The sequence below is a fragment of the Aulonocara stuartgranti genome (assembly GCF_965226115.1).
Source record: "Aulonocara stuartgranti genome assembly, chromosome: 4".
Lineage (NCBI taxonomy): Eukaryota > Metazoa > Chordata > Actinopteri > Cichliformes > Cichlidae > Aulonocara > Aulonocara stuartgranti.
In genome coordinates, this window is record NC_138942.1 from 29027510 (window position 1) to 29055460 (window position 27951).

Below are 27951 nucleotides of genomic sequence, written 5' to 3' on the forward strand. Positions count from 1 at the left end.
ATAATTTTGCTTTCCAAAAAAGCCAGAGAGTCATCACTATGCACAGGGGACACGACAAGTTCTGTGATATCCTTCAGAGTCATGAGAACAAGCCATGCAGGCTCATCTTCAGGCACAAGTGATCCAACTAAAAAAGGCAAGCTCCAGTTCTCATGCGCATTTCCTCCTACTGTTTTGGTGCTAGAGAAAGTTTGTGACACTACATGAGGTCTGTTTGTCTTATCTTCCCATTTGTAGGGGAACTTCAGAATCGCATTGTTTAAGTCGGCTAAAGTGAAAAACTTCTTTGATATAAGAACTGTCAAGCAATGAGCCAACTCTACTGGGATTATACCCTCAAAAACATCGTGAGCAAGATCAGGCGGATAACCAAATATGACATGAAAGTGGGACAGATTTTTGGTGAAGACACATTCTCTTTTCACTCCACAACAGCCTGTACCTGTATCTTGGGCTTGTTTGACATGGACTTGGTGAAGGTCTTTGCTTCTTAGCGTGAAAGCACCAGACGCTACAGAATACAGCTGAATATCACTGCTCTTCCCTGTGCAAAATCTGCAATAGTATTCTACAGAAAAGCTTTGCATAAATCCTGCAACACTGTGTACTCCAAGGTTATCTGCGATTACACTTACGACTGTACCTTTGACTGACTCTCCTAATAGTGGAACATAAACGCCATGTTCTTCAAGAGTTTTCAGATCCTGTAGAAGAGGTTCCAAGATTTTGTCATAACCATAAGTTTTAACGTCAGTGGTTTTGCACAACACTGACAAGTAGATGGACGATAAGGTACCAAGGGGGTTACAGACTTCAAAGTCATCCACATAAAAACGTAGGGAAATCCTTAGATTTTCTCCAGAAAGGAAAAAGTTTTCCTTAAATAGGGAACCATCACTTGAAGACTTGTAATGATATGACCCAGTAGTCTGTTCCCACCTGTTGTTTATGGCATTTCACAACTTCATCAACAACATCTTTTCTACTCAACAGCTGCTGTAACAATTTCAGCAATGGGACATATTGGAAACTGTGTTTCTTTTCAGCATCAAGTATATATTCAACTGGTTCTAAAACACAGAAATTTTCCTTGTAATACTGCTTACGCAGATATGCTGTGCTTAGCGGACCACCCTTTTGAATGGACCTTAGTACAGGATTACCTGAAAAAACTGCATTAATAGTTTCTGTAATGAGATCTTTATCAATGGGGAGGTTTCTTTGATTAAAGATATTCGTCACAATATCACAGGATAATGGTACAGGTGCCGACCGTATCAAATGATAGAGTTCCTCTAAAAATACATCAATAGCTGTGCTTGGCACATGGACCAAATGCTCCAGCTTTAGCAGAGTATTTGCAAAACTTTGCTCTATGACTTTTTGCAAGTACTCAGTATCACACTGACCATGTGAAGGAATGACAGTATCCAACTGATCTACAAACTCCTGACTATTTTCCGCAAATTCATTTGTAGGTGCGATTCCTGTTCTTACTATACCTAGTTTAAAATCACCTGGTGTATAATGTCTGTGTTTACAGTTTTTGTGTGATTTAAATGTACAGTAAATGTTTGTTTTAAAGTTGCAGCCTAGAAACATACAAGTAAGTGTCTCATTTCTTTTAAGATGCGCATATATGTGAGCAAAATAATCACGCTCTGATGCTAAATCATTGCATTCGCAAAGGTGGCAACTGAAAATCGCCTTTTTTTTAGTAGTGACCCCCGTGCTGTGGATTTTATTTTGATGGACAATAAGGGCATTCCACGTTTTAAAGGTGCATGGACAATGCAGGTATGTACATGGAAAGTGAGAACGACGTCCAAAATGTGGATGTTTTAATCTGTAGTGATGCAAAAGCTTGGAACGACTTGATACCGTTTCTGTGCACCCCTTACAACTCCACATTCCCAGCACCACCTAACCCTGTAAGACACAGATAATCAAGAGTCAGCTCATTCAATATCCAGAGGATTACGTCAGATTCAGAGATCTGACACACACACACACACACACACACACACACACACACACACACTTAAAATTGGACGCCAACATTGAAGATTTATTTTGTTTCTTTATGCTAATCTACGTATACAATAACATTGATGTTATTGCACATAACAAGAATATAACTTCATTTTCCAGACATGTGTAATCATAAAAGTAAAAAATGCCACCATCACATATATACGGTGGCTGGGAAGTGCAAAGCGCAACAAATTAAAAAACGGCAACAAATTAAAAAACCGCAACAAATTAAAAATCCACAACAAATTAAAAAACCGCAACAAATTAAAAAACCGCAACAAATTAAAAATCCACAACAAATTAAAAAACCGCAACAAATTAAAAATCCACAACAAATTAAAAAACAGCAACAAATTAAAAATCCACAACAAATTAAAAAACAGCAACAAATTAAAAATCCACAACAAATTAAAAAACAGCAACAAATTAAAAATCCGCAACAAATTAAAAAACAGCAACAAATTAAAAATCCACAACAAATTAAAAAACCGCAACAAATTAAAAACCCGCAACAAATTAAAAAAACGCAACAAATTAAAAATCCACAATAAATTAAAAAACCGCAACAAATTAAAAATCCACAACAAATTAAAAAACCGCAACAAATCAAAAATCCACAACAAATTAAAAATCCACAACAAATTAAAAAACCGCAACAAATCAAAAATCCACAACAAATTAAAAAACCGCAACAAATTAAAAATCCACAACAAATTAAAAATCCTTGACGGAAAGGGATTGTCTGAAATACCGGAAGTGGCACAACGATTAGGCTTACTCCATATTTGTAGCTCAGAAAAGTGATTCGGGATGTCAACAAACGTTGAGAAACTCACGCCTCACAGCGCTTCCTTATCACCCTGACGGTGCTTGCTGCACTACATAGAGAACCGGAAAATGTTTTGCCCGTTTTGTGGCGTTAGCTTCAGCCTCTTCCCCCTTTTTTGTGCTTCCTGTGGACGGTCTCTGGAGCTTTTGCGGGACACATACCAGGCTGAAGGATCAGACACCCTACAGTACTGCATTAAATATTTCAACGAAGGTCACTCATATAGTGTTATCATGGACATGATGTTAAGTTTGCATGGTGTAAAGATAAGTTTAAGGAGTCTTAAAAGTAAACTTAATAATGCTGGACTTTACCGAAGAAAATATTTTCACTCCAGAACAACGATCATTAACGCAATCAGAGCGGAGCTTCAAGGACCTGGGCGATTGTTTGGGTATCGAACAATGTGGCAGGTACTTAAACAAAAGCATCATCTTAAAGTGAAGAGGGATGATGTGATGAAAATACTCCGGGAGCTTAATCCTCATGGATGCCAGATGAGAACACGCAGAAGATTCATTAGGAGAACCTATCATTCGCTGGGACCCAACTACATGTGGCATGCTGATGGTTATGACAAGCTCAAACCATTCGGTTTGGCCATTTCAGGGTGCATTGATGGATTTTCACGCAAGGTTTTGTGGCTAGAATGTGGACCAACCAATAATAATCCAGTGGTTATAGCTTACTATTACTTGTCATGTGTTTGGAGCCTTGGTGTTGTACCGATGAGACTGAGAACTGACTGTGGGACAGAAAACGGCATTATGGCTGCAGTTCAGTGCGCACTACGTCACCATCATGATGACCACTTCAGCGGAGAGTCCAGTCACATGTTTGGTTCATCAACGAATAACCAGCGAATTGAGTCCTGGTGGTCCATATATCGAAAAGGAAGGTAAATATAACATTTAATTTTGCCTGATATTTAAAGGCGTAACAAATTTGAATGTCGTGCAAAAGTTGATTTATTGTCAGTCTGCCCCAGGGCAGCTGTGGCTACAACTGTAGCTGCCTCCACCAGTGTGTGAATGTGAGAGTGAATGAACAGTGGAATTGTAAAGTGCTTTGAGGGCCTCGAAAAGCGCTATATAAATGCAATCCACTGTTGTTATTATTATTATTATTATTATTATTATTTCAGTAATTCAACTTAAAAAGTAAAACCGATATTAAATACTCATTGTATGCCAAACTATACATTTTTAGCCCATTTAGTAATTATGATGATTATGCTTTGGAACTTAAGAAAAACCCAACTTCAAAACCATAATATTGTGAAAAGGTTAAATATTTTAGACTTAAAGTGCCACTCTACTATGAGCTAATTAATTCAAATCATCTGCAAAGGGTTCCTGAGCCTCTAAATGGTCTTTCTAATTCAGGAGGACTCACAGGATGGACATGACTGCTGTCCTGACAGCTGTGGGAAAAAAAACATAATTGACACCCTCCATAAAGAACACCTTAAAAGAATTTGAATGTTCACAGAGACTATCAAAGCACATTAATAGAAAGTTTTGTCTAATGTAAGTGTGGATGAAAGGGGTGTAACATAGTGTAGTGGCTAAGACCTCAAGGCTGCTACTGAAGCATCCTGGTCTTCCATAACACCTCAACAGATCCACAGACTGATAGCATCCATACCACGCTGCATGGAGGCAGTAATTTATGCAAAAAGGACCCAAACAAATAGAACATACAAATTGTTAGAGACATTGAATTTGGGTTTTTCATAAGTTCTACGTCTTAATCATTAACATTGTAAGAAATACTTGAAATACCTCACTTTGTATGTAATGACTCAGTATCGCTAATTTCACATTTAATTAGAATTCCTAAAATAAATTAACTTTTGCACATTACTGAAATGTTTTAGAGTTTTGCCTGTATGCAATCCCTTTCGATAGAAAACATTTAAACTGACTGGAGTCTATATATGATTCAGTTAAAATGAACTGTAAAGTGCCGTGCGATGACGTGTTGTGAAACGATGCCATGTAAACAAACTAAACTATCTCTAAACAATTTTTTTAGGGCTCAGTTTTGGTTGGAGCTGTTTGCGGATCTTCGAGATGCTGGACACTTCAATGGAAGTCACGAGCATCAGTGCCTTTTGAGATTTTGCTTCACTGTCATTGTTCAGAAGGATCTTGATGAATGTGTGAAGCTGTGGAACACTCATCGGATTCGTCCCTCAAGAACAGCTTCATGTCCAGGAGGTGTGCCACAGGTAACGGATAATAATGATCAAATAATTACTTTATGTGTAAACCTATATTAATGCAATTGTCTTCCATTGATCACAGATACGGCTCCAGAGACTGTGGATTCCTGATTCAACAATCTGAACTGGACGCTTTTCCTGAGTCTAGGCTGTCAGTAGTTGTATGTGGGGACTCAAACATACAGGAGTATCTGAATTTTGTAATGGAGCAAAATCATTTTCAAAAGCCCGTCTGCTGGGAGTCTGCCACTGAACTTTACATGAAGTTAATAGAAATTGCAAATTTCTAAAAAAAACCAAAAACCTGGCTTTTTGTTGTTTTCACCAAAACCTATAGCATATGCTGCTTTTTTGAACTAGGCTACATGAGTTGGCTGAAGACGCCAAAAGTTTAAGTTTGTGTTTGTAAAAGCATATTCTTACTGAATGTCTAGATAATTCTGGTCCTTGTTTAGCTGATGGAAGTTGAGATACAGTCCTGAACATTTATATAAATAATAAATCAAATCAAAATCACATCTTGCACTGTATTGTGTGTTTATTACAACTTTTAAGAGTAGAACACAGTACACCTTTAAATGCCTTTACTTTTAGTAGCACTGTCAAAACTTTGAACAAATCAAGTCTAGCGATTGCATTTTAAATCTCCTTTGAACAGATGTACCTACATTTTAGAATAAAAAAAACATGCTCAAATACATAACAGATTTCTGGATAAGTCCCGTAGCAAAAAACCTACAGAATTTACAATGTAATGCCAAGAAGAAGCAGCTGTAAGTAACTGGGTTATCTAATAAAACTACAATAAACCTGGTAAACTATAATGGATTTGTGCTGTACCGCCAGTATGTCCCACCTTCTCCTATTCATAACATATTTTAAAAAAAATTTGACTTAAAAACTTGAGGAATAAATCAACAGCAGGTTTGAACTACAAGGCCAGACATTCTAGAAACATCCAAATCCTGGGGAGTTTTGAATTCCAAAATCCATGTTGGATTTAAACAAGGAATATGAAGTTATCATTGGTAGTTTCAATAAGTTTAAGCATGTATTTGCCATCGGGAATAAAGAGTCATCCAGGAACTGTAGGCTTGGTAGTGGATCTAATCCAGAAGGTGGCAGTGATGTTAGCCCAGTTGCAAACATCAGAACATCGCCCAACGACACAGCAGTTTGTGATTCTGCAAAAAATTTAAAAAAAAATTATATATGTATATGTGAATTCAACACATTGTCTTGTAATGAGTACTAAAAGAAATACTGGTATAAACCTTCACAGTCCAGCAGATAGTCTGACCAGTAGCCCACAGTTTGACTTTCCAGACGTCTCCTGTTACTTCCAGATGGGCTTTAAGTCAGGTTTGAAAAGTCTCTCAAGTTCAAGGGCTGTGAGTTTCTTTTCCATGTGACACAGGACCGGGGAAAGCAAAGTAGGGTGTTGCTGGAGTGCACTCAGGAAATTAAGTGCTGAAAGACCCTCTTTAAATCTAAAGAATGAGGAGAACTTTGTGTCATTTACCAGTTCATAGTACATGCACAAACTATGGACAAACTGTGAACTTTGGAAACCTTGGAGAATGTAAAATATTTCAGTCGGAAATTATGAACAACACTGTCATAACAATAATTCACCTGTCTCCCCTGTCAATTACAGATGAGTTTCGAGCAATTATATACCACCGGAGATAGTCAGACACAATGTCTTTCTTTTCCTCAACTGTGGAAACATGCCTTAGACAACCAGCCACCTGTAGCATAGTACTGTGTTTTATGACACAGTCACGCAGGACATCCACTGAACCAGCACTGTCGATCTGAAAAACCCATAAAAATGGACATACACAATGTAAGCTTACGTGTCTGATTTTCATTCCTGTTTTTTCCCTACACAAAGAAAGAATTTTTTAATGTCATACAGATGAAGAAGCTGTAGTTCTATCCTGCATTCAAATCCTGCGCTGTCCTCACCTCTTGTAAAGCTTTCCCTATGTCGTCATCTGTGACTGAGGCAACTGTTGCTTTTACTGAAGTCTGGCCTGCAAGATAATGTACCAGCTCTTCTGACAGGAAATGGGGCCCTGGACCACCATGCACAACTGACACGGCTATCATCTTTCCTGCTAGGTAGTATTCATCCTCCCTTACAGCTGTGAATGAATACAGTAAATGATAAACTCTCTCACACACACACCTCTCTCTACCGATCGATCAGATCCGATCGATGTCAGATAGATCGATCAGATAGACAGACTAATGCTGTTTTGAAATAATCCAAGAAATTATTATGAGTTGCTTCTGATAATAATTAAAAACAAATTGATTTAAAAGTCCAAAAAAGTCTTTAAATTAAGTTTATCAAACATCTGATCATTGCATACCCTTTGCATTGTAGACGAGGAATCGACGTCCTTCGGGTCCATCAAAAATGGGACGATCTTTCATGTGTTTCATTAGCAGACTCAAAAACTCTCGTTTTGGGCCACCTGCATCAAGTCCTTCTTCTAGAATGCCAGAATCATCAGTAAATTTAACCAGCATGTCATTGGTTTCAGAGTATGACAACCGCCTGAAACCCCTGACTGCTCCATCCCAGACATTTGCTCTTGAGATGTTGAATCTGCTGACACTTCCATGATGAATAGCACTGGATAAGTTTGCAATGATGTCAGGTAGATTAATGTTAACGTCTTCCCTGTAATCACAAAAATGAAAGACCGAATGCAAGACTATACAATTTAGCATTGTTATTTGAAGTAGTATTTGATATTTTACAGTGCTCTGTCATCAATCGGTGAAGCAACTTCAACCAGCTCTTCATCCTCGTCCTCAATGCAGGGGGCACACAGTTCTGCATATTTACTGTTGAGAAATTATAATTCCAACATTAGAATAACTTCTATTCACCCTTTAATTATCTTTACCCATTTCACAAACCCAAACGTGTACTGTAGTTACAGATTTAAAATTACATATAAGACACAATTTTATTTACCTATTGGGACTCATGACTGGATTCGTTTCGTTTTGGTGATCAAGATCCTCTGTATCAGATATTACAATCTGGAAAAAAAAGAACAAAAATTGCATACTGTATATAAACATACATAGCTTTGTACTATTTCAGCAATAGCAAAAAACGTCATGCTGACATAAATTGCCCAAATACCTGACATGGCTGTATGATAGATGAAGGTCCTGGAGCATGTCTGAAACAGAATAAGAGTATTGGAATTAAAATGTCCAGATAAGAAGCTCATACAGTTCAATATTATTTATGATACCAACATTATAAAAAGGCTATGAAACCAATAAATATTTATATTAGGGCGGGGCAATAAAATAACAATATGTATTGCAGTATACTTTTCTCTCAAAGGAAATATGAGACTATTGCAATAGAGCTATCCATCCATCCATTTTATATGCTGCTTATTCCTCTAATCACTCTTTTTTTTCATTGACATAAGAATAGTCAATCCTTATCAAGTAGCGCAGCAACCAATCGCTCTGGGAACAGCATCATGTCCAGTTAGGGTGACTTGTTACCTGCAGCACAGTGAAGTAGCAGCGCCACCCGTGGAGATGTTTGGGCACCATTTACATCTAAACCAACCATTAAAATAAATATACAAGGAGAGATTAGGAGAATTTGCTTTTATTTCTTAGCTTATTCATTTGATATTGACAAAGACTTTGTCAATTTTATGTCTGTTCTCCTGTAAAACTTACTGTAAACTAAGATTTATGTTTAGAATCATTCTTTTTTGTTTTTAAATGTAATTGACCAAGCAATTGAGTGATCTGGTGTTTGTTGTCTTTTGAAACTGGAAATCTTTATCCCTGACTTTTGATTTAGTTTTTAACATGTACCTTTTTTTAGTTATCTGAAACGGATGTAATATGTTAATACATCCGTCTGTCTGAACTTATGACAGGAAATAAATATTTAAATCAAAACAAGCTTCTGAGGATTTCACATCTTACTTATGTGAAATTTTAAGTTCACCTTGTAATCGGAAGGTTGCCGGTTCGAGCCCCGGATCGGACAGTCTTGGTCGTTGTGCCCTTGGGCTAGACACTTCACCCATTGCCTACTGGTGGCGCCAGTGTTCGGCAGCCTCGCCTCTGTCAGTGCGCCCCACGGTGGCTGTGGGTACAATGTAGCTGCCATCACCAGTGTGTGCATGTGTGTGTGAATGGGTGGATGACTGGATGTGTAAAGCGCTTTGTCCTTAGGGACTAATAAAGCGCTTTACAAATACAGGCCATTTACCATTTACCATGAGCAACGGCACATTTAATATGTACAAATCTAGCGGTTTATATCGTGATCAATATTCCCTGAAATAAAACAAAGACATATATTGTATTGCCCAACTCTAATATATAGCAGAACAAGCTCTTAAATAACTTACTCCTTCTCAGCATGTTTACCATTAGGGGTACTCTGGTCTTGTGGTTTGAAAACCTAAGATGAAAAACATGCACTTTTCAAAGCTTTCACCAACTTCGTATCGCATTTAGATAGTTCATCAATACTTAAAAAAAAAAACTTTTTTAAAGAACATATAATCACACAATGAAAATAATAGACCCATGGATGCTACAGAATTATGATCATTATAGAGAAAAAAAATAGAGCACTCAGAGGACATGCACCTCTGCCAGGGCCACTCACAGGCCTCTGGCATGGTGGAGAGGGAAAAAAAGTACACACCAATGTGTCTGCCTGGTTGAACTCAGCTGTGCTTCTTGATGTAATCACAATCTCAGGGTCCGAGTCTGAGGTACCATCCTCTGCAATCAGAGCTGAGAAAGTAGACACATTATTAGTTGTTGTATATGTAAACACATCAAAATATAAAATTAACAAACCTCGTTTGAAGTGGCTCTCTGGGCAAATGAATAGAGAAATCCTGTTGTAGTTCTTTCCTATTTCCTCTTTGTAGTCTGCCAATCGGAATGGCCTTTCTGTCCCAGGCACATTTATCACCTCTGTGCAGTCAGGATACAAAAGGACATATGGTCCCTCCACCAAGTCCTTGTTGAATGTTCTCATTTTTTCTACAGCCTGCTTCAGGAGGTCAGGGGCTGTAATTTCGGGGGTAATAAATAAGGGCAGTGTTTTCCCTCTTAGCGGTTTTAAGTCGGTTTGTTGTGACACCATAAATCCGATATTGATCTACAAACAAATAATAAAAGCCAGATCACTTTAAGAATAATTGCCAAATCCTCGTTTATAAAGTTACCTGTGATGGCTTACCTTGACAGGTTTACTCTGTTGCTTGAGTTTTAATTTTGCTCCACAGCTGAAGGCCTGACGCTCTTTGGATTTTGATTTTTTGTACTCCATGAACTGCTTGTATGACGGACATGTTTGTTCTGGTTGAATGAAAAACGTTTGACATCAAAACGGGGTTAGCACTCTCCATTACTAAACGTAGACGAGAATACAGTATAAGGAAACAGAAACAGAAACCGGAGCCAAAATGGTAAATAAATGTGCTATTTAACTGAAATAGCATAGACTGTCTGAAGAGAACAAAAAGTGAGTAATATATCAAAATTACTTTGTTCAGAATTTTCTGTTTGTTTTGATGTCCCCGGGGAGTTTGATCCTTCAGCCTGGTCTGTGTCCCGCAAAAGCTCCAGAGACCGTCCACAGGAAGCACAAAAAGGGGTGAAGAGGCTGAAGCTAACGCCACAAAACGGGCAAAACATTTTCCGGTTCTCTATGTAGTGCAGCAAGCACCGTCAGGGTGATAAGGAAGCGCTGTGAGGTGTGAGTTTCTCAACGTTTGTTGACATCCCGAATCACTTTTCTGAGCTACAAATATGGAGTAAGCCTAATCGTTGTGCCACTTCCGGTATTTCAGACAATCCCTTTCCGTCAAGGATTTTTAATTTGTTGTGGATTTTTGATTTGTTGCGGTTTTTTAATTTGTTGTGGATTTTTAATTTGTTGCGGTTTTTTAATTTGTTGTGGATTTTTAATTTGTTGCGGTTTTTTAATTTGCTGTGGATTTTTAATTTGTTGCGGTTTTTTAATTTGCTGTGGATTTTTAATTTGTTGCGGTTTTTTAATTTGTTGTGGATTTTTAATTTGTTGCGGTTTTTTAATTTGTTGTGGATTTTTAATTTGTTGCGGTTTTTTAATTTGTTGCGGTTTTTTAATTTGTTGCGGTTTTTTAATTTGTTGCGGATTTTTAATTTGTTGTGGTTTTTTAATTTGTTGTGGATTTTTGATTTGTTGCGGTTTTTTATTTCAACTTTGTTTTATTAATTTCAACAATGACATACAAAGTTAGCAACAGCTAAGTCCATCTTGATTTCAGAACAGTGGTATGTCCATTATACCCTCCAACCCCCCAACCCAAATTCTCCCCCTACCAGGTCTACAATAGACAAAACACTGCAGAAAACCAGTTTCTGCCCACACACACACACACACACACACACACACACACAAACCCAAAAAATAAATAAAAAAAAAAACAAAACAACAACAACAACAACAACACCTCAGGACCCATACACATAACAAGCATAACCCCCAAAAAACAACAACAACCACAACTCCCCCCCGTCCCCCCGCCCCGTAACCAAACAGACAAACAAAAACAAACAAAACAAAAACAGAGAAAACAATAACAGAGAAAGGACCAAGCAAAACAAAAGGAAAAACAAATAGATAAGGTATAAATAAGATTAAAAAAAAAAACAAAACATTATAATGTAGCTTCGCTCAGTTCACTGCAGACTCAGGAAGTAAAGTAATAGTGTCGACCAGCAAGAGAAATGATTTCCAGATTTTATTAAATTCCCTAATAGAACCTTTTAGAGAGAATCTAAGTTTTTCCAGCTTTAAGTTAAAGAGTACATCTCTCACCCAATGGTCATGAGTTGGGGGGTGGGGAAGCTTCCACTTCAACAGAATAAGCCTCCGGGCCAGTAAAGTGGTAAAGGCTAGGGCCTGTTTGAGGGGATTAGATAAGTTCAAGTCAGGAGGAATGCCAAAAATTGCAGAGAGTGGGTTAGGAAGGACAGTCTGGCCATATGCTTGGCTAAGTGTGTCGAATATATTCCTCCAAAATGCACTCAGTTTTGAACATGACCAAAACATGTGGACATGGTTGGCAGGCGATAGTCCACATCTGCTACAGGCATCACTGATGGTTGGATAGATTTTAGATAATTTTGCGTTTGTATAGTGTACTTTATAGACCACCTTGCACTGAATCAAAGCATGACGAGCACAAATTGAAGACGAGTGAATCAATTTCAAAGCACGATCCCACTGCTGTTCTGGCAGGGTTGTCTGAAGCTCTTCCTCCCATCTCAGCTTAATATGAGAAATGGATTTGGGGACCAAAGCATCTAGTATTTTATACAAGGCTGATATCAGTCTGTTTTGATGAGGGTTCGTCTGCAGGATGATATCCAGATTTGTTTCTGGAGGCCGATTGGGAAAGTGAGGGAACTGCGTTTTTACAAAATTTCTAGCCTGAAGATAGCGAAAAAAGTTGGAGTTAGGCAGGTCGTATTTGGACGATAGGTCAGCAAAAGATAGAAAGGTGTCCTGACTGTACAAGTCCTTAACAGTCCTAAGTCCGTTATCTTTCCAACTACTAAAGGCCGCATCAGTGTTTGAAGGTGCAAAATTAAAATTTTTTGATAAAGGTGTTAGCAAAGACGGTCCAAGTAGCCCGAAGTATTTTCTGAACTGTCGCCAAATAGTTACTGTTTCCTTAGCTATTAGATTATCCCCAACAAGGGTTGGAGAAAAAGGGAGTGGTGAGCTGAGTATTGATGATAATGAGTAACAGCTAGATGCAGTTTCCATTTGTACCCAGGCTGTTACAGGGGGGTCGTTATGAACCCATTGTAAAAGTTTTTGTATGTTAGCTGCCCAATAGTAGTGTCTAAAATTGGGCAAACCAAGACCACCATCACTTTTAGAGGACTGAAGAATAGACTTGCAAATTCTAGCTTGTTTCCCTCCCCATATGAAATGTGACAGAATCTTTTCTAACTTGTCAAAAAATGCCTTGGTAAGAAAAATCGGGACATGTTGAAAAAGATACAAGAATTTTGGGAGGACACTCATCTTTATCAGGTTAACTCTCCCTGCCACTGACAATGGTAGAGAAGTCCAACGGTCACAATCTTTCCCAACATTTTCTAGTAGGGATAGAAAATTCTCCCTCATCATTTTATGTATAGAAGAGGAAATAAAAACCCCCAAATATCTAAATCCGGTTTCTGTCCACTTAAAAGGCACTATTGAGTGGGGAAGAGCTCTGGCCAGGGAATTAAGGGGTTGCAACTCACTTTTTTGATAATTGACCTTATATCCTGACAGTGTACCATATTGGTCCAGTATGTCAAAAAGCACCGGGAATGAGTTTAGAGGGTCAGAAATGTACAGGAGCAAGTCATCTGCATAAAGGGAGAGTTTGTGAGTCACACCGAACCTTGTAATGCCTTTAAATCTATCCTCTGAACGCAGCCATATTGCAAGAGGCTCGATAGCAATGGCGAATAGGAGGGGTGAGAGAGGGCACCCTTGCCTAGTGCCCCTCTCAAGTGGAAAAGGCAAAGACAAGTTGTTGTTAGTACGAATACAGGTGGATGGCGAGGAATATAGTAGCTTAACCCAGAGAATAAAGTCAGCCCCCAAGCCAAACCTATCCATCACCTCATAGAGGAAGCTCCACTCGACGCGGTCGAAAGCTTTCTCCGCGTCAAGAGATACCACAACCTCTGGAATTGAGTTGCACGATGTATGGATAATATTCAAGAGGCGTCTTGAATTGTCATATGAGTGCCTGCCGGCCATAAACCCCGTCTGGTCAAAGGCGATAATTTGTGACAGAACACGTTGTAGCCTAAGTGCGAGGATTTTAGATAGTATTTTAAAATCAATATTTAAAAGAGAAATTGGTCTGTAACTACTGCACAACAAAGGATCCTTATCCTTTTTCAAGATTAAACAAATAGTAGCTTCGGACAAAGTCTTGGGTAATTGACATTTTGAAAAGGCTTCATTATACATATCTTTCAACAACGGTGCCATAAGATCAGAATTGACTTTATAGTATTCTGCAGAGTAACCGTCAGGGCCCGGCGATTTACCTGTGTTTAAGGATTTAATGGCTTCTTGTACCTCTACTACAGTGATAGGTCCCCCTAATCCTTTCGTCAGATCTCTATCTATTCTTGGAAAATGTATATTTTGGAGAGTTTCTTCTGATAGAGGGGGAGAACTTGAAGTGTATAGATTGGAATAGAAACTTACAAATACTTCATTAATTCCCTCTGGGTCCGATATTATGTCACCAGCAGCAGACTTGACCTTTGGGATTAGCTTAGAGGTTGCTTCGGCACGGGCTTGATAAGCCAGAAGTTTCCCTGCCTTGTCGCCAGATTCAAAAAAGCGTTGCTTAGTCTTAATTAATTGAACCATAGCTGTTGCGGTGGTGGTTAAATTGAGACTGGCTTGAACTTTCACACGTTCTGTATAGAGGTTAGGATCTGGGTTTGATGCATATCTGCCATCTAGATCTTTGATCTTATTCAATAAACTGGACGTGTAAGTTAACTCTTTCTTCTTTAAATTTGACACAAATCCTATAAGCTGGCCTCTCATGTAGGCTTTCGACGTTTCCCATAATACACCTCTTGACACTTCAGTAGAATCGTTCAACTCAAGGAAAAGTGAGAACTGTGATCTCAAAAAATGTGTGTAGTCATCCCTTATCAACAGGCTAGAGTTAAATCTCCAATGTTTAATGGGTCGAGACGGGGTCGCTAATACCACATCAAAAGAAACTGGTGAATGATCTGAAATGGCGATAGCATGATACTGACAATGGCTAATTTTACAGAGAAACCTAATATCAACAAGAAAAAAGTCTATACGTGTATATGTACGGTGGGGATGAGAGAAAAAGGAAAATGCCTTAGTAGTGGGATTCGCATGTCGCCATGGATCCACAATCCCCAGCTGAGTTTTGAAAAATTCTAGGGTTTTAGCAGATTTATTCAGGGAACAGGCCTTAGTTGACGATCTATCCAGCAGAGTGTCCTGAACCAAGTTAAAATCACCTCCAATAATAAGATGATAGTTTTCCAGATTTGGAAGTGAAGAGAAAAGTTTAGCTATAAAAGAGTCGTCATCCCAGTTCGGCCCGTACACGCTAGCCAGCTAGCCGGTTTTTTAATTTGTTGCGGTTTTTTAATTTGTTGTGGATTTTTAATTTGTTGCGGTTTTTTAATTTGTTGCTGTTTTTTAATTTGTTGCGCTTTGCACTTCCCAGCCACCGTACATACAACATTAACTTTTACTAAAAAAAGTTATTCCCAACAAGCAGAACATTAAAGTGCCAATCTTTTGCTCATTTATACATAATGTTTTGAGAAGCAGCTCACATATGTTCCACACAAACTAAAAAAAAAACCCAGAAAGGTTGTAACTTTTGTTTGGACAGTATTGGAAAATTCACAATCCAGAACTTAATTAGACAATTAGAACCACTGTTTATTGGCCATGCTTTTCTTGGGGTGCTGGGAGCATGCTCCATTGAACAAATGTATGTATCTGTTTGTAGATATCTGTATTAGTTGGGCTTGAATAAGATAATAGTTAAGTAAGGGGCACTTCACCTAAAACAATGACTATGACAGATGATTTGGCATTCATGGGCAAAGGTTCTTAAACCCAAGTCTAAGTCTACATCCACACACACAAGGTATTTTTGAAAACGCAGCCTTTTCTGTGCATTTGGGTCTTTCGTCCACACAAACTGTCATGGTCCGCGGCCCGGCGTCCGGGGTGCTGCTGGGATGTCCACGCCCACGAGCGTGGCTGCTAACCCCACACCTGCATCCCATCCCAGGCGATCACCAGGTGGACTATTTAATCCTGCCCTACCTGCTGCTCCACGCCAGTCCGTAGTCGCCTCTCAGCGGTAACGTACGCCTGCGGGAAAAGAACTCGTATGACAAACTCTCCATCGGACCTAACACTGTTTTTTTCCCTGTGTACCCAGATCACAACTCGGCGTGTTTTTGTTTTCGAGCCACCTGCCTGTCCACCTGTCCACCTGTCCGCCTGAGATTTGGTTCACCATCAGCTTCGCCGTCTCGACCCCTTTTGGAGCTCCACCCCCCTCTGGTTCACTCGGCCCGGCTATCACCCCTCTCACAGCCCCGCTCTCGGCGTTCCCTGTGCGGTCCCTCGGTTTCTTCTGGTTTCATACGTTGTTTTTCTGGCTACCCTCACGGGACACCTTTAGTTGCAATAAAAATTACTTTCTTTATTCGCTCCTACCCTAGTGTGTGTGTTCTGCTACTGGGTCCTGCCTGCGCTCGGAACTTCGGTTCATGACACAAACGGGATTTTGTATCACTGAAAACTGAGATTTTCACGCAACGCCTTTTTAGACGTCACGCTGTGAGATTAATTTCTTCAGTAGCAGATACTGGCAAAATACTGTTGCTGTTAATCTTACTGTTTGCAGTTTTTATACACTTACATATACATACGCAGTTACTGTGCCTCCATTAAGAAAGACAGGCGTCAGGGTGAACTTATACATTTAACATGGACGCTCTCACAACCTAAATACCTACGCCAACTTTGTAGTTGGTTTTGCGAAAACATTTTATTTTTATTAAATTTCTGTATGCTGTATGAATTTTGTGCATTCCCCAGTTGTGAGTCTACACCAGTCGTATTTCATAGCGTTGTGAACCTGGCCATGAGAGCAAGAGACACAAAATCCAAAATACTGTCTTTAGTTATTAACATTTTAAATGCCTTCATCATTTCAAAAGGTAACACAAAATTAGCTGCCTTTCTAGAAAAAACACGAAAACTTTTCAGAATTACCTCAAAGTTTTGTGAGTATACAAAACTGTTTACTCCTTCCGCTCCCAGGCTTCTAGACTTCTGATTAACCAACATTTCTACACTGTTTGTTACACTAGGATTTGGTTCTTGACAGCATTTGAGTTTACATGTGGACGGAGATATTTTTTCAAGACTGCAGCATGGATGGGATTTTTTTTATTTTTTTAACTAAAATGGGAAATCTCCATTTTCAAAAATATCTGTGTACGTGTGGACGGATTCTTGTTATGACTTGCGTGTGTGTCAGCCACCAGAATTAACATATCTCACAGTGGCAATCCCAGCTTGCTAAACTCTGACTGTTGCAGCAATTAGCCACTGTAGCAATGACTAGCAGTGTAACACAAACACTATTGTGCTCTCTCGGTGAGATTTCATGAGCTTGTTAAGCCACTAACAACCCAGTGTCCTCTGCCACATTCCAAATCCGACCGATAACAGCCACTTTCTCCCGACTATGTGCACTTTGTTAGACTATTTTTTAGCTATAGTCGTGTAGCTAATACCAACACTAGTGATGTGTCCTGTGTGTCGAAGCTTCGAATCGTGCGTCGGGTAATCGCGGGGGCGTTTTTCTGAAGCGCGTATCGAGGCTTGCTTTGATTACGTATGCAGTGATGTTCGAGGCCTCGTGGGCAGTCCGTACCACGTGACTGATTCAGGGACTGGTTCACCGGTTCGCGCCAGATTCGAAATAACATGGGCAGGAAAACAGCTGATTCCCCATCACACCGTGTTGTGGAATTGGATTACGTATGTGCTACATAGTTACTTGTGCATTTCTTCTTCGATGGAACCAGCAAGGAAGAGATGTTTTTTTTTTTTTTTTTAAATTTTGTCTCTCCTAATAAAGTATGCACACAGTAATAAATATCACAAATGATAAACACCAAAATATAAATAAACAACACTACACATCCTATAATCTGATTTCTGTCTTTTAGTTTATTAAAAAGTGAAGCACCAAACACTAGTTTGTGTCATTATCCAGATGTACATAAGGTTTACATATCATTATAATCAAAGAGCCCGCTTCACTTGAATTGTCCACTTGATGGCGCAGTAGAGCAAATGAATCATCACAATGCTTCGAACCATGAGTCGACCAATTGGATGGAAAGCTTCAGTTCATCATGAGGCTTCATTTCACCATCACTAACCAACACTAGCTAGCAGTGTAAAAAGAAAAGGAAAAAGTGCATTTTGGTGCATGCTGTACGAAAAGCATTACAGATAACTTTTTTCCCAGCACGCAACAAAATAATTCTGTGAAAACATCCCCAAGGAAAACAAATGTATTTAATTTACTTACCTTCTCACTATGCCCACTAACGCAGTGCCAAAGGTTGCATGTGGCTTAACAGTCTTCCAGAAACTGGCGGTCAATTGCGCTCTCCTTGAATAATGTTGTTGTATAAAGGCCGCGCTTATGTGATTGTCCAATCATATTTAGTTGCTGTCTTTGAATATATTACATCATTTCCGTTGGTGGTCAAACATGATTACAATGGTTTTAGTATACTAATTTAGTCATTTTATATCAATGCAAGAAAAATGAGTAGTTTCAGTATTGCTTATAATTACGTAAATGGTACTTTATTCAATAATGTAAATAAGAGAAACATGAAAGGCTTGTGTAGCATTAACTAAATTCATTTGTGCAAATCCAAAAGCCTGCCAATTACCATTTTTTCAGTGTAGTGTTGGTAGCATCTGACTATTAAATTCAATTTTATATGACTTTCATATGACTGTTTATATGACTTTTCTTCTAAATGTTAGTATTTTTAGTATTTATTTATTTATTGTCATTGTCAAGAACAATGAAATTGCGTTGGGGGCTTCCATACAACCCAAAAAAAAGAAGAAAATAATAAATACCCCTTAAAACCCAAGTGTACATATTTAACCCAGTGTGACTCCAATGCAATAAGACAATCCTTAGCAATAATGTTCGTAGAAATTCAGACAAAGACCTGAGAAACATGACAAAATACAACAATGCAACCCATTCAATATTATTGTACTGTGAGATATGATATCAGTCAACAGGATTCGCAGGGAAATTCCTCAATCCACTAGACAGACAGATCGCAATGTATTCACCACTCAGGTATGTTGCAGGTCTTTTGTGGTTCTATGTTTATGTGTTTCATTGTGTGTAAAAGGGCTATGAAAATAACAATTTATCTTATTTCTTAGGTGTTTTCAACCTCTGCTGCCACGCTGACGGCGTATGCGGCCAAACGGAAGAAGACAGTCTATATTCTTAGCAGCATGCACAGCGTGGTTCAGACTGATAACACCACCAAAAGGAAGCCAAACACTGTCACCCTTTACAACAAAACAAAGTGTGGCGTGGATGTGATGGACCAGATGGTTCGGGAGTACACTGTCCGCAAAGGAACACGGCGCTGGCCAGTCGCCGTGTTTTATAACATGATTGACATGGCAGCACTGAATGCACATGTGCTGTATCAAGCATGCACCGGGACGAAGGAAATACGGGTGGACTTCCTGGTGGCGCTTGCAACAGAGTTGGCTCACTCTCATGAGCCAACTCAGGTCAAACACAAATGCAAGAAAAATCAGGCCACTGTGCGATGTGTTCACTGCAAAAGATACACATGTGGTAAATGCAGACTACAGGTACCATGGCAGTGCCAGGATTGTGAGTGATTGCTGACAATGTTGAATTATTTGTAAATATGTGTACAAATGGTTGGTTTTTTGTACTGTTTTTATCAATAAATGTCAGCAACAAAGGACATACACCCATGTGTGTTGATTTCTCCCCAAGATGGCAAACTGAAACACTCCACTCCCCCACCCCCACTCCCCTCCCTCCAGAATTCCTACTTAACAGCCTAATATACATATGAATGACTAGCCAATTTAGCTTCCACTTCCACCATTTGACTGCTCTCCGGGTTTTATAGGTAGAAAGGTAGAAGCCTGGGGATGCTAGTGTTAAGAAGTTGGATATGGTTATTGTCTGTGAGAGGGGGGCAGAGAGTTCAGGAGCCTCACAGCCTGTGGATACAGGCTGTTGGCCAGTCTGGATGTTCTGGCCTGTATAGACCTGTACCTTCTCCCTGAGGGCAGCAGATGGAAAAGGTGGCGCGCAGGGTGATGTTGGTCCCGCAGGATACTGTGCACCCTCCTCAGACAGCGAGTGGGGAAGATATTACTGATCTCTGGCAGACTTGTTCCAATAATTCTGCCAGCTTCTTTCACCACCCGCTGGAGTGCTTGCTGATCGGCCTTGGTGCAGCTGGGGAACCACACTAGAAATCCATACGTCAGAACGCTGCTGATGGCACAGTTGTAGAAGTTCAACATCAGAGATCTGGGAATGTGTGCGCTCCGCAGTCTCCTCAGGTAGTAGAGGCGCTGTTGGGCCTTCCGTGCAACTGAGGTGATATGGTTGCCCCAGGACAGGTCCTCGGTCACAGTTACCCCCAAGAATTTAAAACTGCTCACCCTCTCCACCGCCTCACTGCCAATGAAGAGAGGCAGATGGTTGTTATGACCCCTCTTCCGGAAATCTACAATGATCTCCTTGGTCTTTTTGGTGTTTAAGACCAAGTTATTGTCGTGGCACCATGACTCTAGTTGTTGCACCTCTGTCCTATAGTTTGTCTCATCATTGTTGGATATAAGTCCGAGCACTGTGGTGTCATCTGCAAACTTAACAATGAGATTGGACGCGCAGGAGGAAATACAGTCATGGGTGAAGAGAGTGTATAGCAGAGGGCTCAGAACACACCCCTGAGGGGCACCGGTGTTGACCACAAGGGTGGAAGAAGTGTTCTTACCCACTCTGACACTCTGTCTACGGTTAGTGAGGAAGTCCACAATCCAGTTGCACAGAGAGGAGTTGAGTCCCAGTTGGTGGAGTTTGGGACGGAGTTTGTATGGCCGGATGGTATTAAAAGCCGAGCTGTAGTCTACAAAGAGGAGCCGTGCATAGGTGTTCCTGTGTTCCAAGTGCTTCAGTAATGTGTGCAGCTCTGTGGCGATCGCATCCTCGGTTGACCGGTTCTCCCTGTATGCAAACTGGTGCGAGTCCAGGGATGGTGGAAAAGCAGCTCTGATGTGTTATTATCCCTATGAGTGCCACCTACTCCAGAGACATTATCTAATGGTGGTAACAATAGTTAAAAATCATTAACCTATACCAGTAAAACAACACGCAAAGGGATGAGCAGTGATGGGAATAACAGTGTTACTTTTTTCAGTAACGAGTAATCTAACTAATTACTATTTGTATCGTTACAACACCGTTACCGTTACTAAGAAGAAAGTAACGCGACTGCACCGCATTATTTTTTTTAGTAAACAGACGGTTGAAGCTGTCTTCCTAGCGCATCTTATATCAGTTGCACGGAAGTAGCTGTAAGTAATCTGGACGCTACAGCTTTAAGCAGCTGCGCGCGCTCCCGCGGACGGCAATCACTGTCTGCCCAACGATCACTTTCTGGCACAACACCTGGAGCTAGAGGGCAAAACATTGGCAGGAGTGCTGCTGTTTGTCTGAGGAAGAATAAAGTAGTCGTGGTAAGCCAATCACATGACCACTTCAAGATGACAAAGCAATAAGGTCAATATCACTTCCTATTGCAAAATGGGAAGCGGATTTATCAGTTAACTTAGACCTAAACTTCTGGTCTCAGATTTGCTTAAAAACCTTTCATCTAATTAGAAATCCCAGTCTTCAATTAATTCAATACAAAATATTACATAGAGTGCACTATACAGGTCATCGGATGTTCAAGATGGGCTTTACGTCTACCAACAACTGCTCACACTGCCAAACCAATTCACCGGACAATTATATCCACGCTCTTTGGTTCTGTCCACCAGTTCAGAAGTTTTGGCGCGAGATATGTGAAGACTTATCGAAGTGTCTGAAATGTAACATTCCAACTTCCCCCTTAGTGTGTTTGTTGGGCAGCTTAGATAATGTCACTTCAGAAAAGAATATCGCCCATATGGTTTTCACTGCCCTATGCATAGCCAAGAAAACAGTCCTCATGAACTGGAAAAATAAAAATAATCTTAATTCTAACCAATATAGAAATTATCTATTAGATTACATTAGTCTTGATACAGCCTCTGCCACCACATCAGATCAATTGCTCTGGGCTCCTTTGATCAGCTCCATCACCTAGTGGGGGTGGGGGGTCATAGTTTGGTCCCGCCTTCACTGTTGTGATTGGTGTGGGGGTAGGGACAGGCTTAGGGCATCGGGGGGTTCCCCGGAGGCATCTTCCTTGGGGGGCTCAACCCGGGGTAGCGGTCATGTCCGGATAGGGGCTCTGTTGGCTCTCAGGTGACTGTTTCCTCGCGGCTGCGTGCAGCGGGGCTAGGGGAGGGTCTGTGCTGACGGACGTGGGTTACTGACCTGGTAGCCTGGCTGCCCCTGGGTGGGTCCGGGATGGGCGTGAGGTTCTGGGGGCGCTCCGTCTCTGGGCTGGGGCCCGGGCCGGGCCTCGGGGGCTTGGGTCCTGGTTGGTGTGTTGCCGGGGTTGTGGGCGGGTGGGTGCATGGGGGCCCAGCCCTGGAGCAGGGTGCCGCCGGTGCATCGAGCCACCTGGGGGGCTCTTCAACTGGTGGGGAAGATTGTCACATCTTGCAGGAGCTTTCCTCTCCTCAGGGGCTCTCTCTGCAGGAAGGGGAGATACAGGAGAGGTGGAGGAAGATCTCAGCCTGGGTGTTTATTGTCTTATGTAGTCTGGAAGAAGAGTGGATGGTGGGGTGGGTGCAGTTTTCTCTGTGGTGGGGTTGGGTGGACTGTCCTGGGCTCTGTGGGGCCGGGGGGCGCTGCTGCGCTGGGCCCCGGTCTGGATGGGCCTGGGCCCCCTTTCCCTGGTGGGTCGCGGAGTATGGGGGTGCCTACTGGGGTCAGCGGGGGAGCTGGCCCCAGGGAGGGGTCACTTGCCCCTCCCTTCCTTCCCTCCCCATCTCCAGCTGCCTCCGTCTTCCCGCTCCACCACAACCACCCACACATGCAGGACCTTGGAGTAGGGGTATGTCACCAGGGTGCAGAGGAGGCCACCCCCCCCCCCCCGTCCCCTTCTGGCTGCCTCTGCCTCAATTTTATCCCACAACTTAGACATTCACATTACTCACACTCTTATTACACATACATATAGGATCTTGGGGGTGGGCACGATACACGGAATCCAAAGTACCATCAGGGTGTACACCCCACCCTGGGCGTCGTTGCCCACCTCTCAATGTTAAATACACGTAGACATTGAGGGCCAGCAGGAGGGACCATGCGCTTACCTGCTGCTCTCTGGCAGGTAGCTCCATGCCCTCCTGGGTTTTAAATGCACCTTAGAACACACATGCATCAACACTACAACGAGCGGGTGGAGGGAGGTTTGGAGTCTTCTCTCACCCCCATTCTCTGCGACCTGCTGGAGCGGGGGGGCTAGGAGGAGGAGTTGGCCGTCCGACTGCGGTCTGGAGTGTGGGGCCTCCCTGCTGCTGCAGAGTCGGGGCGGTCTGCCTCCCCCCACCGCAGGGAAAAGGGTAACACCACCTGGGTCTGGGTGCAGTTCCCCCCCTCCAGGGGCAAGGGTACCTAGGCTTAGAGTACGCTTGGGGAGTGTGATCGTGTGTACAGCGTCTCTTTATGTCTGTCTCCACGTTGGTTGAGTGTGGAGTAAGTGTATATGAGAGCATGAGGGTGGGAATGGATGTTTGTATATGTGTGTGCCTGTATTTCTGTGTCTATATGTCAGGTTGGGTGTCAGGCGCCACCTCTCTGGGGACATCTTAGGCCCTCCAAGGTATGGAGGCCTATCTCCCCCTACCACCACTTCCCCTGCCAGTGGCGGACCCCCTCAGACATCGGTGCGTTGGTGGTTCTTTGTGTCCGGGGATGGGCGTCCAGGTACACACCGGCTCACTCCTTGGCGGCCGCTTATCCGGGCCTGGAGCCTGGGGCTTGCTCGGGCCACTTCGGAGGTGGGGTGCCCCCGGCCTCTCGGCCTGGGGCTCGGTCACTCAGACACGGCTGGCTGCCGGCGGAGCTCACGGGCGCGTCACTGCAACTCCCCCTCTCTTCTGCTCCGCGGCTGCTGAGTGAGCCCTCATCTGGGACTCTCCTCAGCTCTTTCTGGGACAGTGGCGTGGCTGCCCCTCTGTTGGTCTTCCTTGGTCTCTTGTGTTCTGGGGGCCTCTGGATGTCTGGAGTTTTGATCTCCTCCACACCTGCTTCATGCCCTGGAGGACGGGGCTGTGGCCCCCCCACACCCTCTAGCAGATCATTACATGAAGGAACCTTTTAAAAAACAAAAAACAAGCGCGTCCATGCTCACAGGTGTACACACGGGTGATCACACCCACAAACTACACCCTTTTTGGCTCCTACCTCAAAGCACACTGTGTTCGGTTGATCTTATGTGCTGCACAATAATGTTTAATATTTAGTATTTACTGTCATATTCCCATATATCATTGTGATGTTGTTTATTCTATTACTCTTGTTCTCTTCTGCTTGTTTTCTTTTTTCTTTCTCAGCAGGTGACCCAGGTGATTGATATGCATTTTTTTTTCTTTTTTTCTTCTTTTTTTCTTTTTTCTGCTCATTCTGTTGGTTTTTGGTTTTTGCCCTTCTCCCCCATCCCTCTTCTCAGCTGTTTCTCTTTCCCTCTTTCTTTCTCCCCTTCTTTCCACCAGTCAAGTCTGTCCCATATTCAGTAAGTGAAAATAAAATAAACAATAAAAGGTGAATCAAATGGACCATTACGGCAAGGCTGGGATGGTCAATTTGGTAAAGTAAATCTGTTGGGCATCTTTCTTTGCCTTTAGACAACAATTCTGATGGCAAAAGAGCCAAACGGGACAGGCAAGAAAAAAAAAAAAAAAAAAAAGACAAAGCAATAAGGTGATATATACCAGTTTTTAAATTGTGTCGATAGGCCACGTAAAACCAGAGTCATGATAAACAATATACATGGCGTTTTTTCTTCAATAGTTTCGACATGTTTAACGTCTAAGTACAGCCCATATGGAAAAGATATATATAAATCTTATAAAGTTTGTATCTGTCTTGTGTGAAACTTGTATGAAAAGCATATAAGAGTGAAAACAGATATAAGATCCCTTGAAAAATTATATAATGAAACTTGTATGTTTTGGATACTTACTAAAACAATGTATGAAAGTAATGAGAAAGTGGCCACTTTCATGAGTAATCACATATAAGTTTTTACTATTTCTTTTCCATATGGGAGAGCTAGCAAGCACTCTCTGCTTATGACAACAACAAAAAAAACCCCAAAACAAACCTGCCCTTTGGTCTTGGTGGAAAAATGCACCATGTCAACCAATCAAAAACGATATGGCAACATGACATTTGGTTGTTTAGGAAGAGGGGGGAAGTTTTAGGAGTGACAGCGAGAGAGAGAGAGAGAGAGAGAGAGAGAGAGAGAGAGAGAGAGAGAGAGAGAGAGCAGAAAAAGAGAGAGAGGGCGTTTTGAGATGTGAGAGATTTGTGACGTTTAGCGTGTTTGGAGTGTGTAGTTAATGTGTTGTCTTTTGTAGTTAGTGTGTAGTGTTGTGGATAGTGTTGTGTTGTGTGTCAGAACAATGAGGCGACTGCTTTCTCCAGGTAGAGAACAGGAGTGATACACCTGCTGCTGTCAGACCTGCAGGTATCAGGCTGTGATGTTCTCCTTTATAGTGGACAGAAATATTTGGAGTGGCACAAATAATTTGTGTGGCATCTTATTTAATGCAGAACAGCTGATTGTTCTGTAAATAGTTTGAAATGGTGATTTAAAAAAGGGGTAAAAGGTAAATGGCTGCAAATAGCTTTGTTGTTTCCAAAACTTGTGCATATGATTTTAAAATTGACAATTTATATTTGCATTTAAAGTTGTGAAATATGATTCATTAAACAAGTTTGTGGTTGTTACAGTAAAAAATATAACTTTTTCTACTTGGATTTTATGGTTTTTTGTCTGATTTTAGATCAATTGTGTTAACATAGTATGTCAAAATGAAATCATAACTGTAAATTCAGACACTTGAGGTTGTGCTGAAAAGAATGATAACAAACAAGGCAAAGTAAATAGTTTTTAAAGGTGAAATGTACAGGGAAAATCAAAAGTAGTTAAAAATGGGCAATTATACCCTGGACCCCAGAAGCTTTTTTTTTGTTTTTTTTGGGGTGGCTGTAGCTCAGGTGGCAGAGCAGTTCAGCCACTAATCAGAAGGTCGGTGGTTCGATCCCAGGCTGCATCCTGGCTGCATGCCAAATATCCTTGGGCAAGATACTAACCCCGTGCTTGCCTACTGGTGGTGGTCAGAGGGCCCGGTGGCGCCTGTGTCCGGCAGCCTCACCTCTGTCAGTGCGCCCCAGGGCAGCTGTGGCTACAATGTAGCTTGCTATCGCCAGTGTGTGAATGTGTGTGTGAATGGGTGGATGACTGAATGTAGTGTAAAGCGCTTTGGGGTCCTATGGACTAGAAAAGCGCTATACAAATGCAGGCCATTTACAAATGCAGGCCATTTAAAAGTAACGCAATAATTACTTTTCAAGTAATTAATTACTTTTAGAATATTGTAACTCAGTTACTAATTCAGTAAATTAGTAACTGAGTTATCCCTTTGGTAAATTTCACAACAAGCTACCCTATATTGCAACCGCAAGCCAAGATGGCAGCAGCATGTCTCCTTGTTGAATGTCTGCTTTGAATTTTTGGGGTATTTTTTTGTTTTTTACTATCTTAAATGGATTTTAGTTTTTTCTAACAAGCTTTTTAAGAGTATTTTAAACTATTCTGTAAATTCTTGGAAAGTGGTCTTTTTTGGGGGGGACCTCTGCTACTACCAGAGGTTGTCTGCACTACACCAGGGCCTGTGCTGCTAGCATAAACCAACTGAGCCTCAACCAGGGCCTGTGCTGTTTTCTGAGGCCATCTCACTGCACCGGGGCCTGTGCTGCCAGCTAGATCCATCGGCACCATCCCAGGACCTGTGCTGCTGGCTGAGGCCATCTGCACCGCACCAGGGCCTAGCTGGACCCATAGGCACCACACCAGGGCCTGTTCTGCTAGCATAAACCAACTGAGCCTCACCAGGGCCTGCACTGCCGGCTGGACCCATAGGCACCACACCAGGGCCTGTGCTGCTAAACCAACTGAGCCTCACCAGGGCTTGTGCTGCCAGCTGGACCCATAGGCACCACATCAGGGCCTGTGCTGCTAGCATAAACCAACTGAGCCTCACCAGGGCCTGTACTGCCGGCTGGACCCATAGGCACCACCCCAGGGCCTGTGCTGCTGGCTGGGGCCTAGTGATGGTGAGATGAAGCCTCATGATGAACTGAAGCTTTCCATCCAATTGGTCGACTCATGGTTCGAAGCATTGTGATGATTCATTTGCTCTACTGCGCCATCAAGTGGACAATTCAAGTGAAGCGGGCTCTTTGATTATAATGATGTGTAAACCTTATGTACATCTGGATAATGACACAAACTAGTGTTTGGTGCTTCACTTTTTAATAAACTAAAAGACAGAAATCAGATTATAGGATGTGTAGTGTTGTTTATTTATATTTTGGTGTTTATCATTTGTGATATTTATTACTGTGTGCATACTTTATTAGGAGAGACAAAATTAAAAAAAAAAAACATCTCTTCCTTGCTGGTTCCATCGAAGAAGAAATGCACAAGTAACTATGTAGCACGTACGTAATCCAATTCCACAACACGGTGTGATGGGGAATCAGCTGTTTTCCTGCCCATGTTATTTCGAATCTGGCGCGAACCGGTGAACCAGTCCCTGAATCAGTCACGTGGTACGGACTGCCCGCGAGGCCTCGAACGTCACTGCATACGTAATCAAAGCAAGCCTCGATACGCGCTTCAGAAAAACGCCCCCGCGATTACCCGACGCACGATTCGAAGCTTCGACACACAG

General features: G+C 41.7%; 2 protein-coding genes and 1 long non-coding RNA gene across 5 annotated transcripts in view; 1 reads left to right on the forward strand and 2 right to left on the reverse strand.

Annotated features, from left to right (window-relative positions):
• The window catches only part of LOC309704790 (uncharacterized protein), a 36113-nt gene that overhangs the window by 3823 nt on the left and 4339 nt on the right, over positions 1–27951 (reverse strand). The window lies entirely within an intron of this gene.
• LOC309704793 lies at positions 3581–5568 on the forward strand. Its single transcript, XR_014276379.1, has 3 exons — positions 3581–3761; positions 4901–5085; positions 5173–5568. It is a non-coding gene; the product is annotated as an uncharacterized lncRNA (long non-coding RNA).
• Positions 5611–11096, reverse strand: LOC309704792 (G2/M phase-specific E3 ubiquitin-protein ligase-like). 3 transcript variants are annotated; one of them, XM_082530222.1, is made up of 13 exons: positions 10664–11092; positions 10357–10475; positions 9969–10275; positions 9811–9902; positions 9509–9561; positions 8260–8299; positions 8086–8153; positions 7866–7952; positions 7472–7785; positions 7062–7240; positions 6726–6907; positions 6365–6580; positions 5611–6274 (listed from the first exon to the last, which is right to left on the reverse strand). In XM_082530222.1, exons 1-12 carry the CDS (start codon positions 10812–10814, stop codon positions 6427–6429), a joined length of 1746 nt encoding a protein of 581 aa, XP_082386348.1. In that variant the 5' UTR covers positions 10815–11092; the 3' UTR covers positions 5611–6274; positions 6365–6426. The 3 variants fall into 3 exon arrangements, with proteins under 3 accessions (XP_082386348.1, XP_082386347.1, XP_082386349.1); XM_082530221.1 differs by having other exon boundaries at positions 9811–10275; positions 10664–11094; XM_082530223.1 differs by lacking the exons at positions 9969–10275; positions 10357–10475 and having other exon boundaries at positions 10664–11096.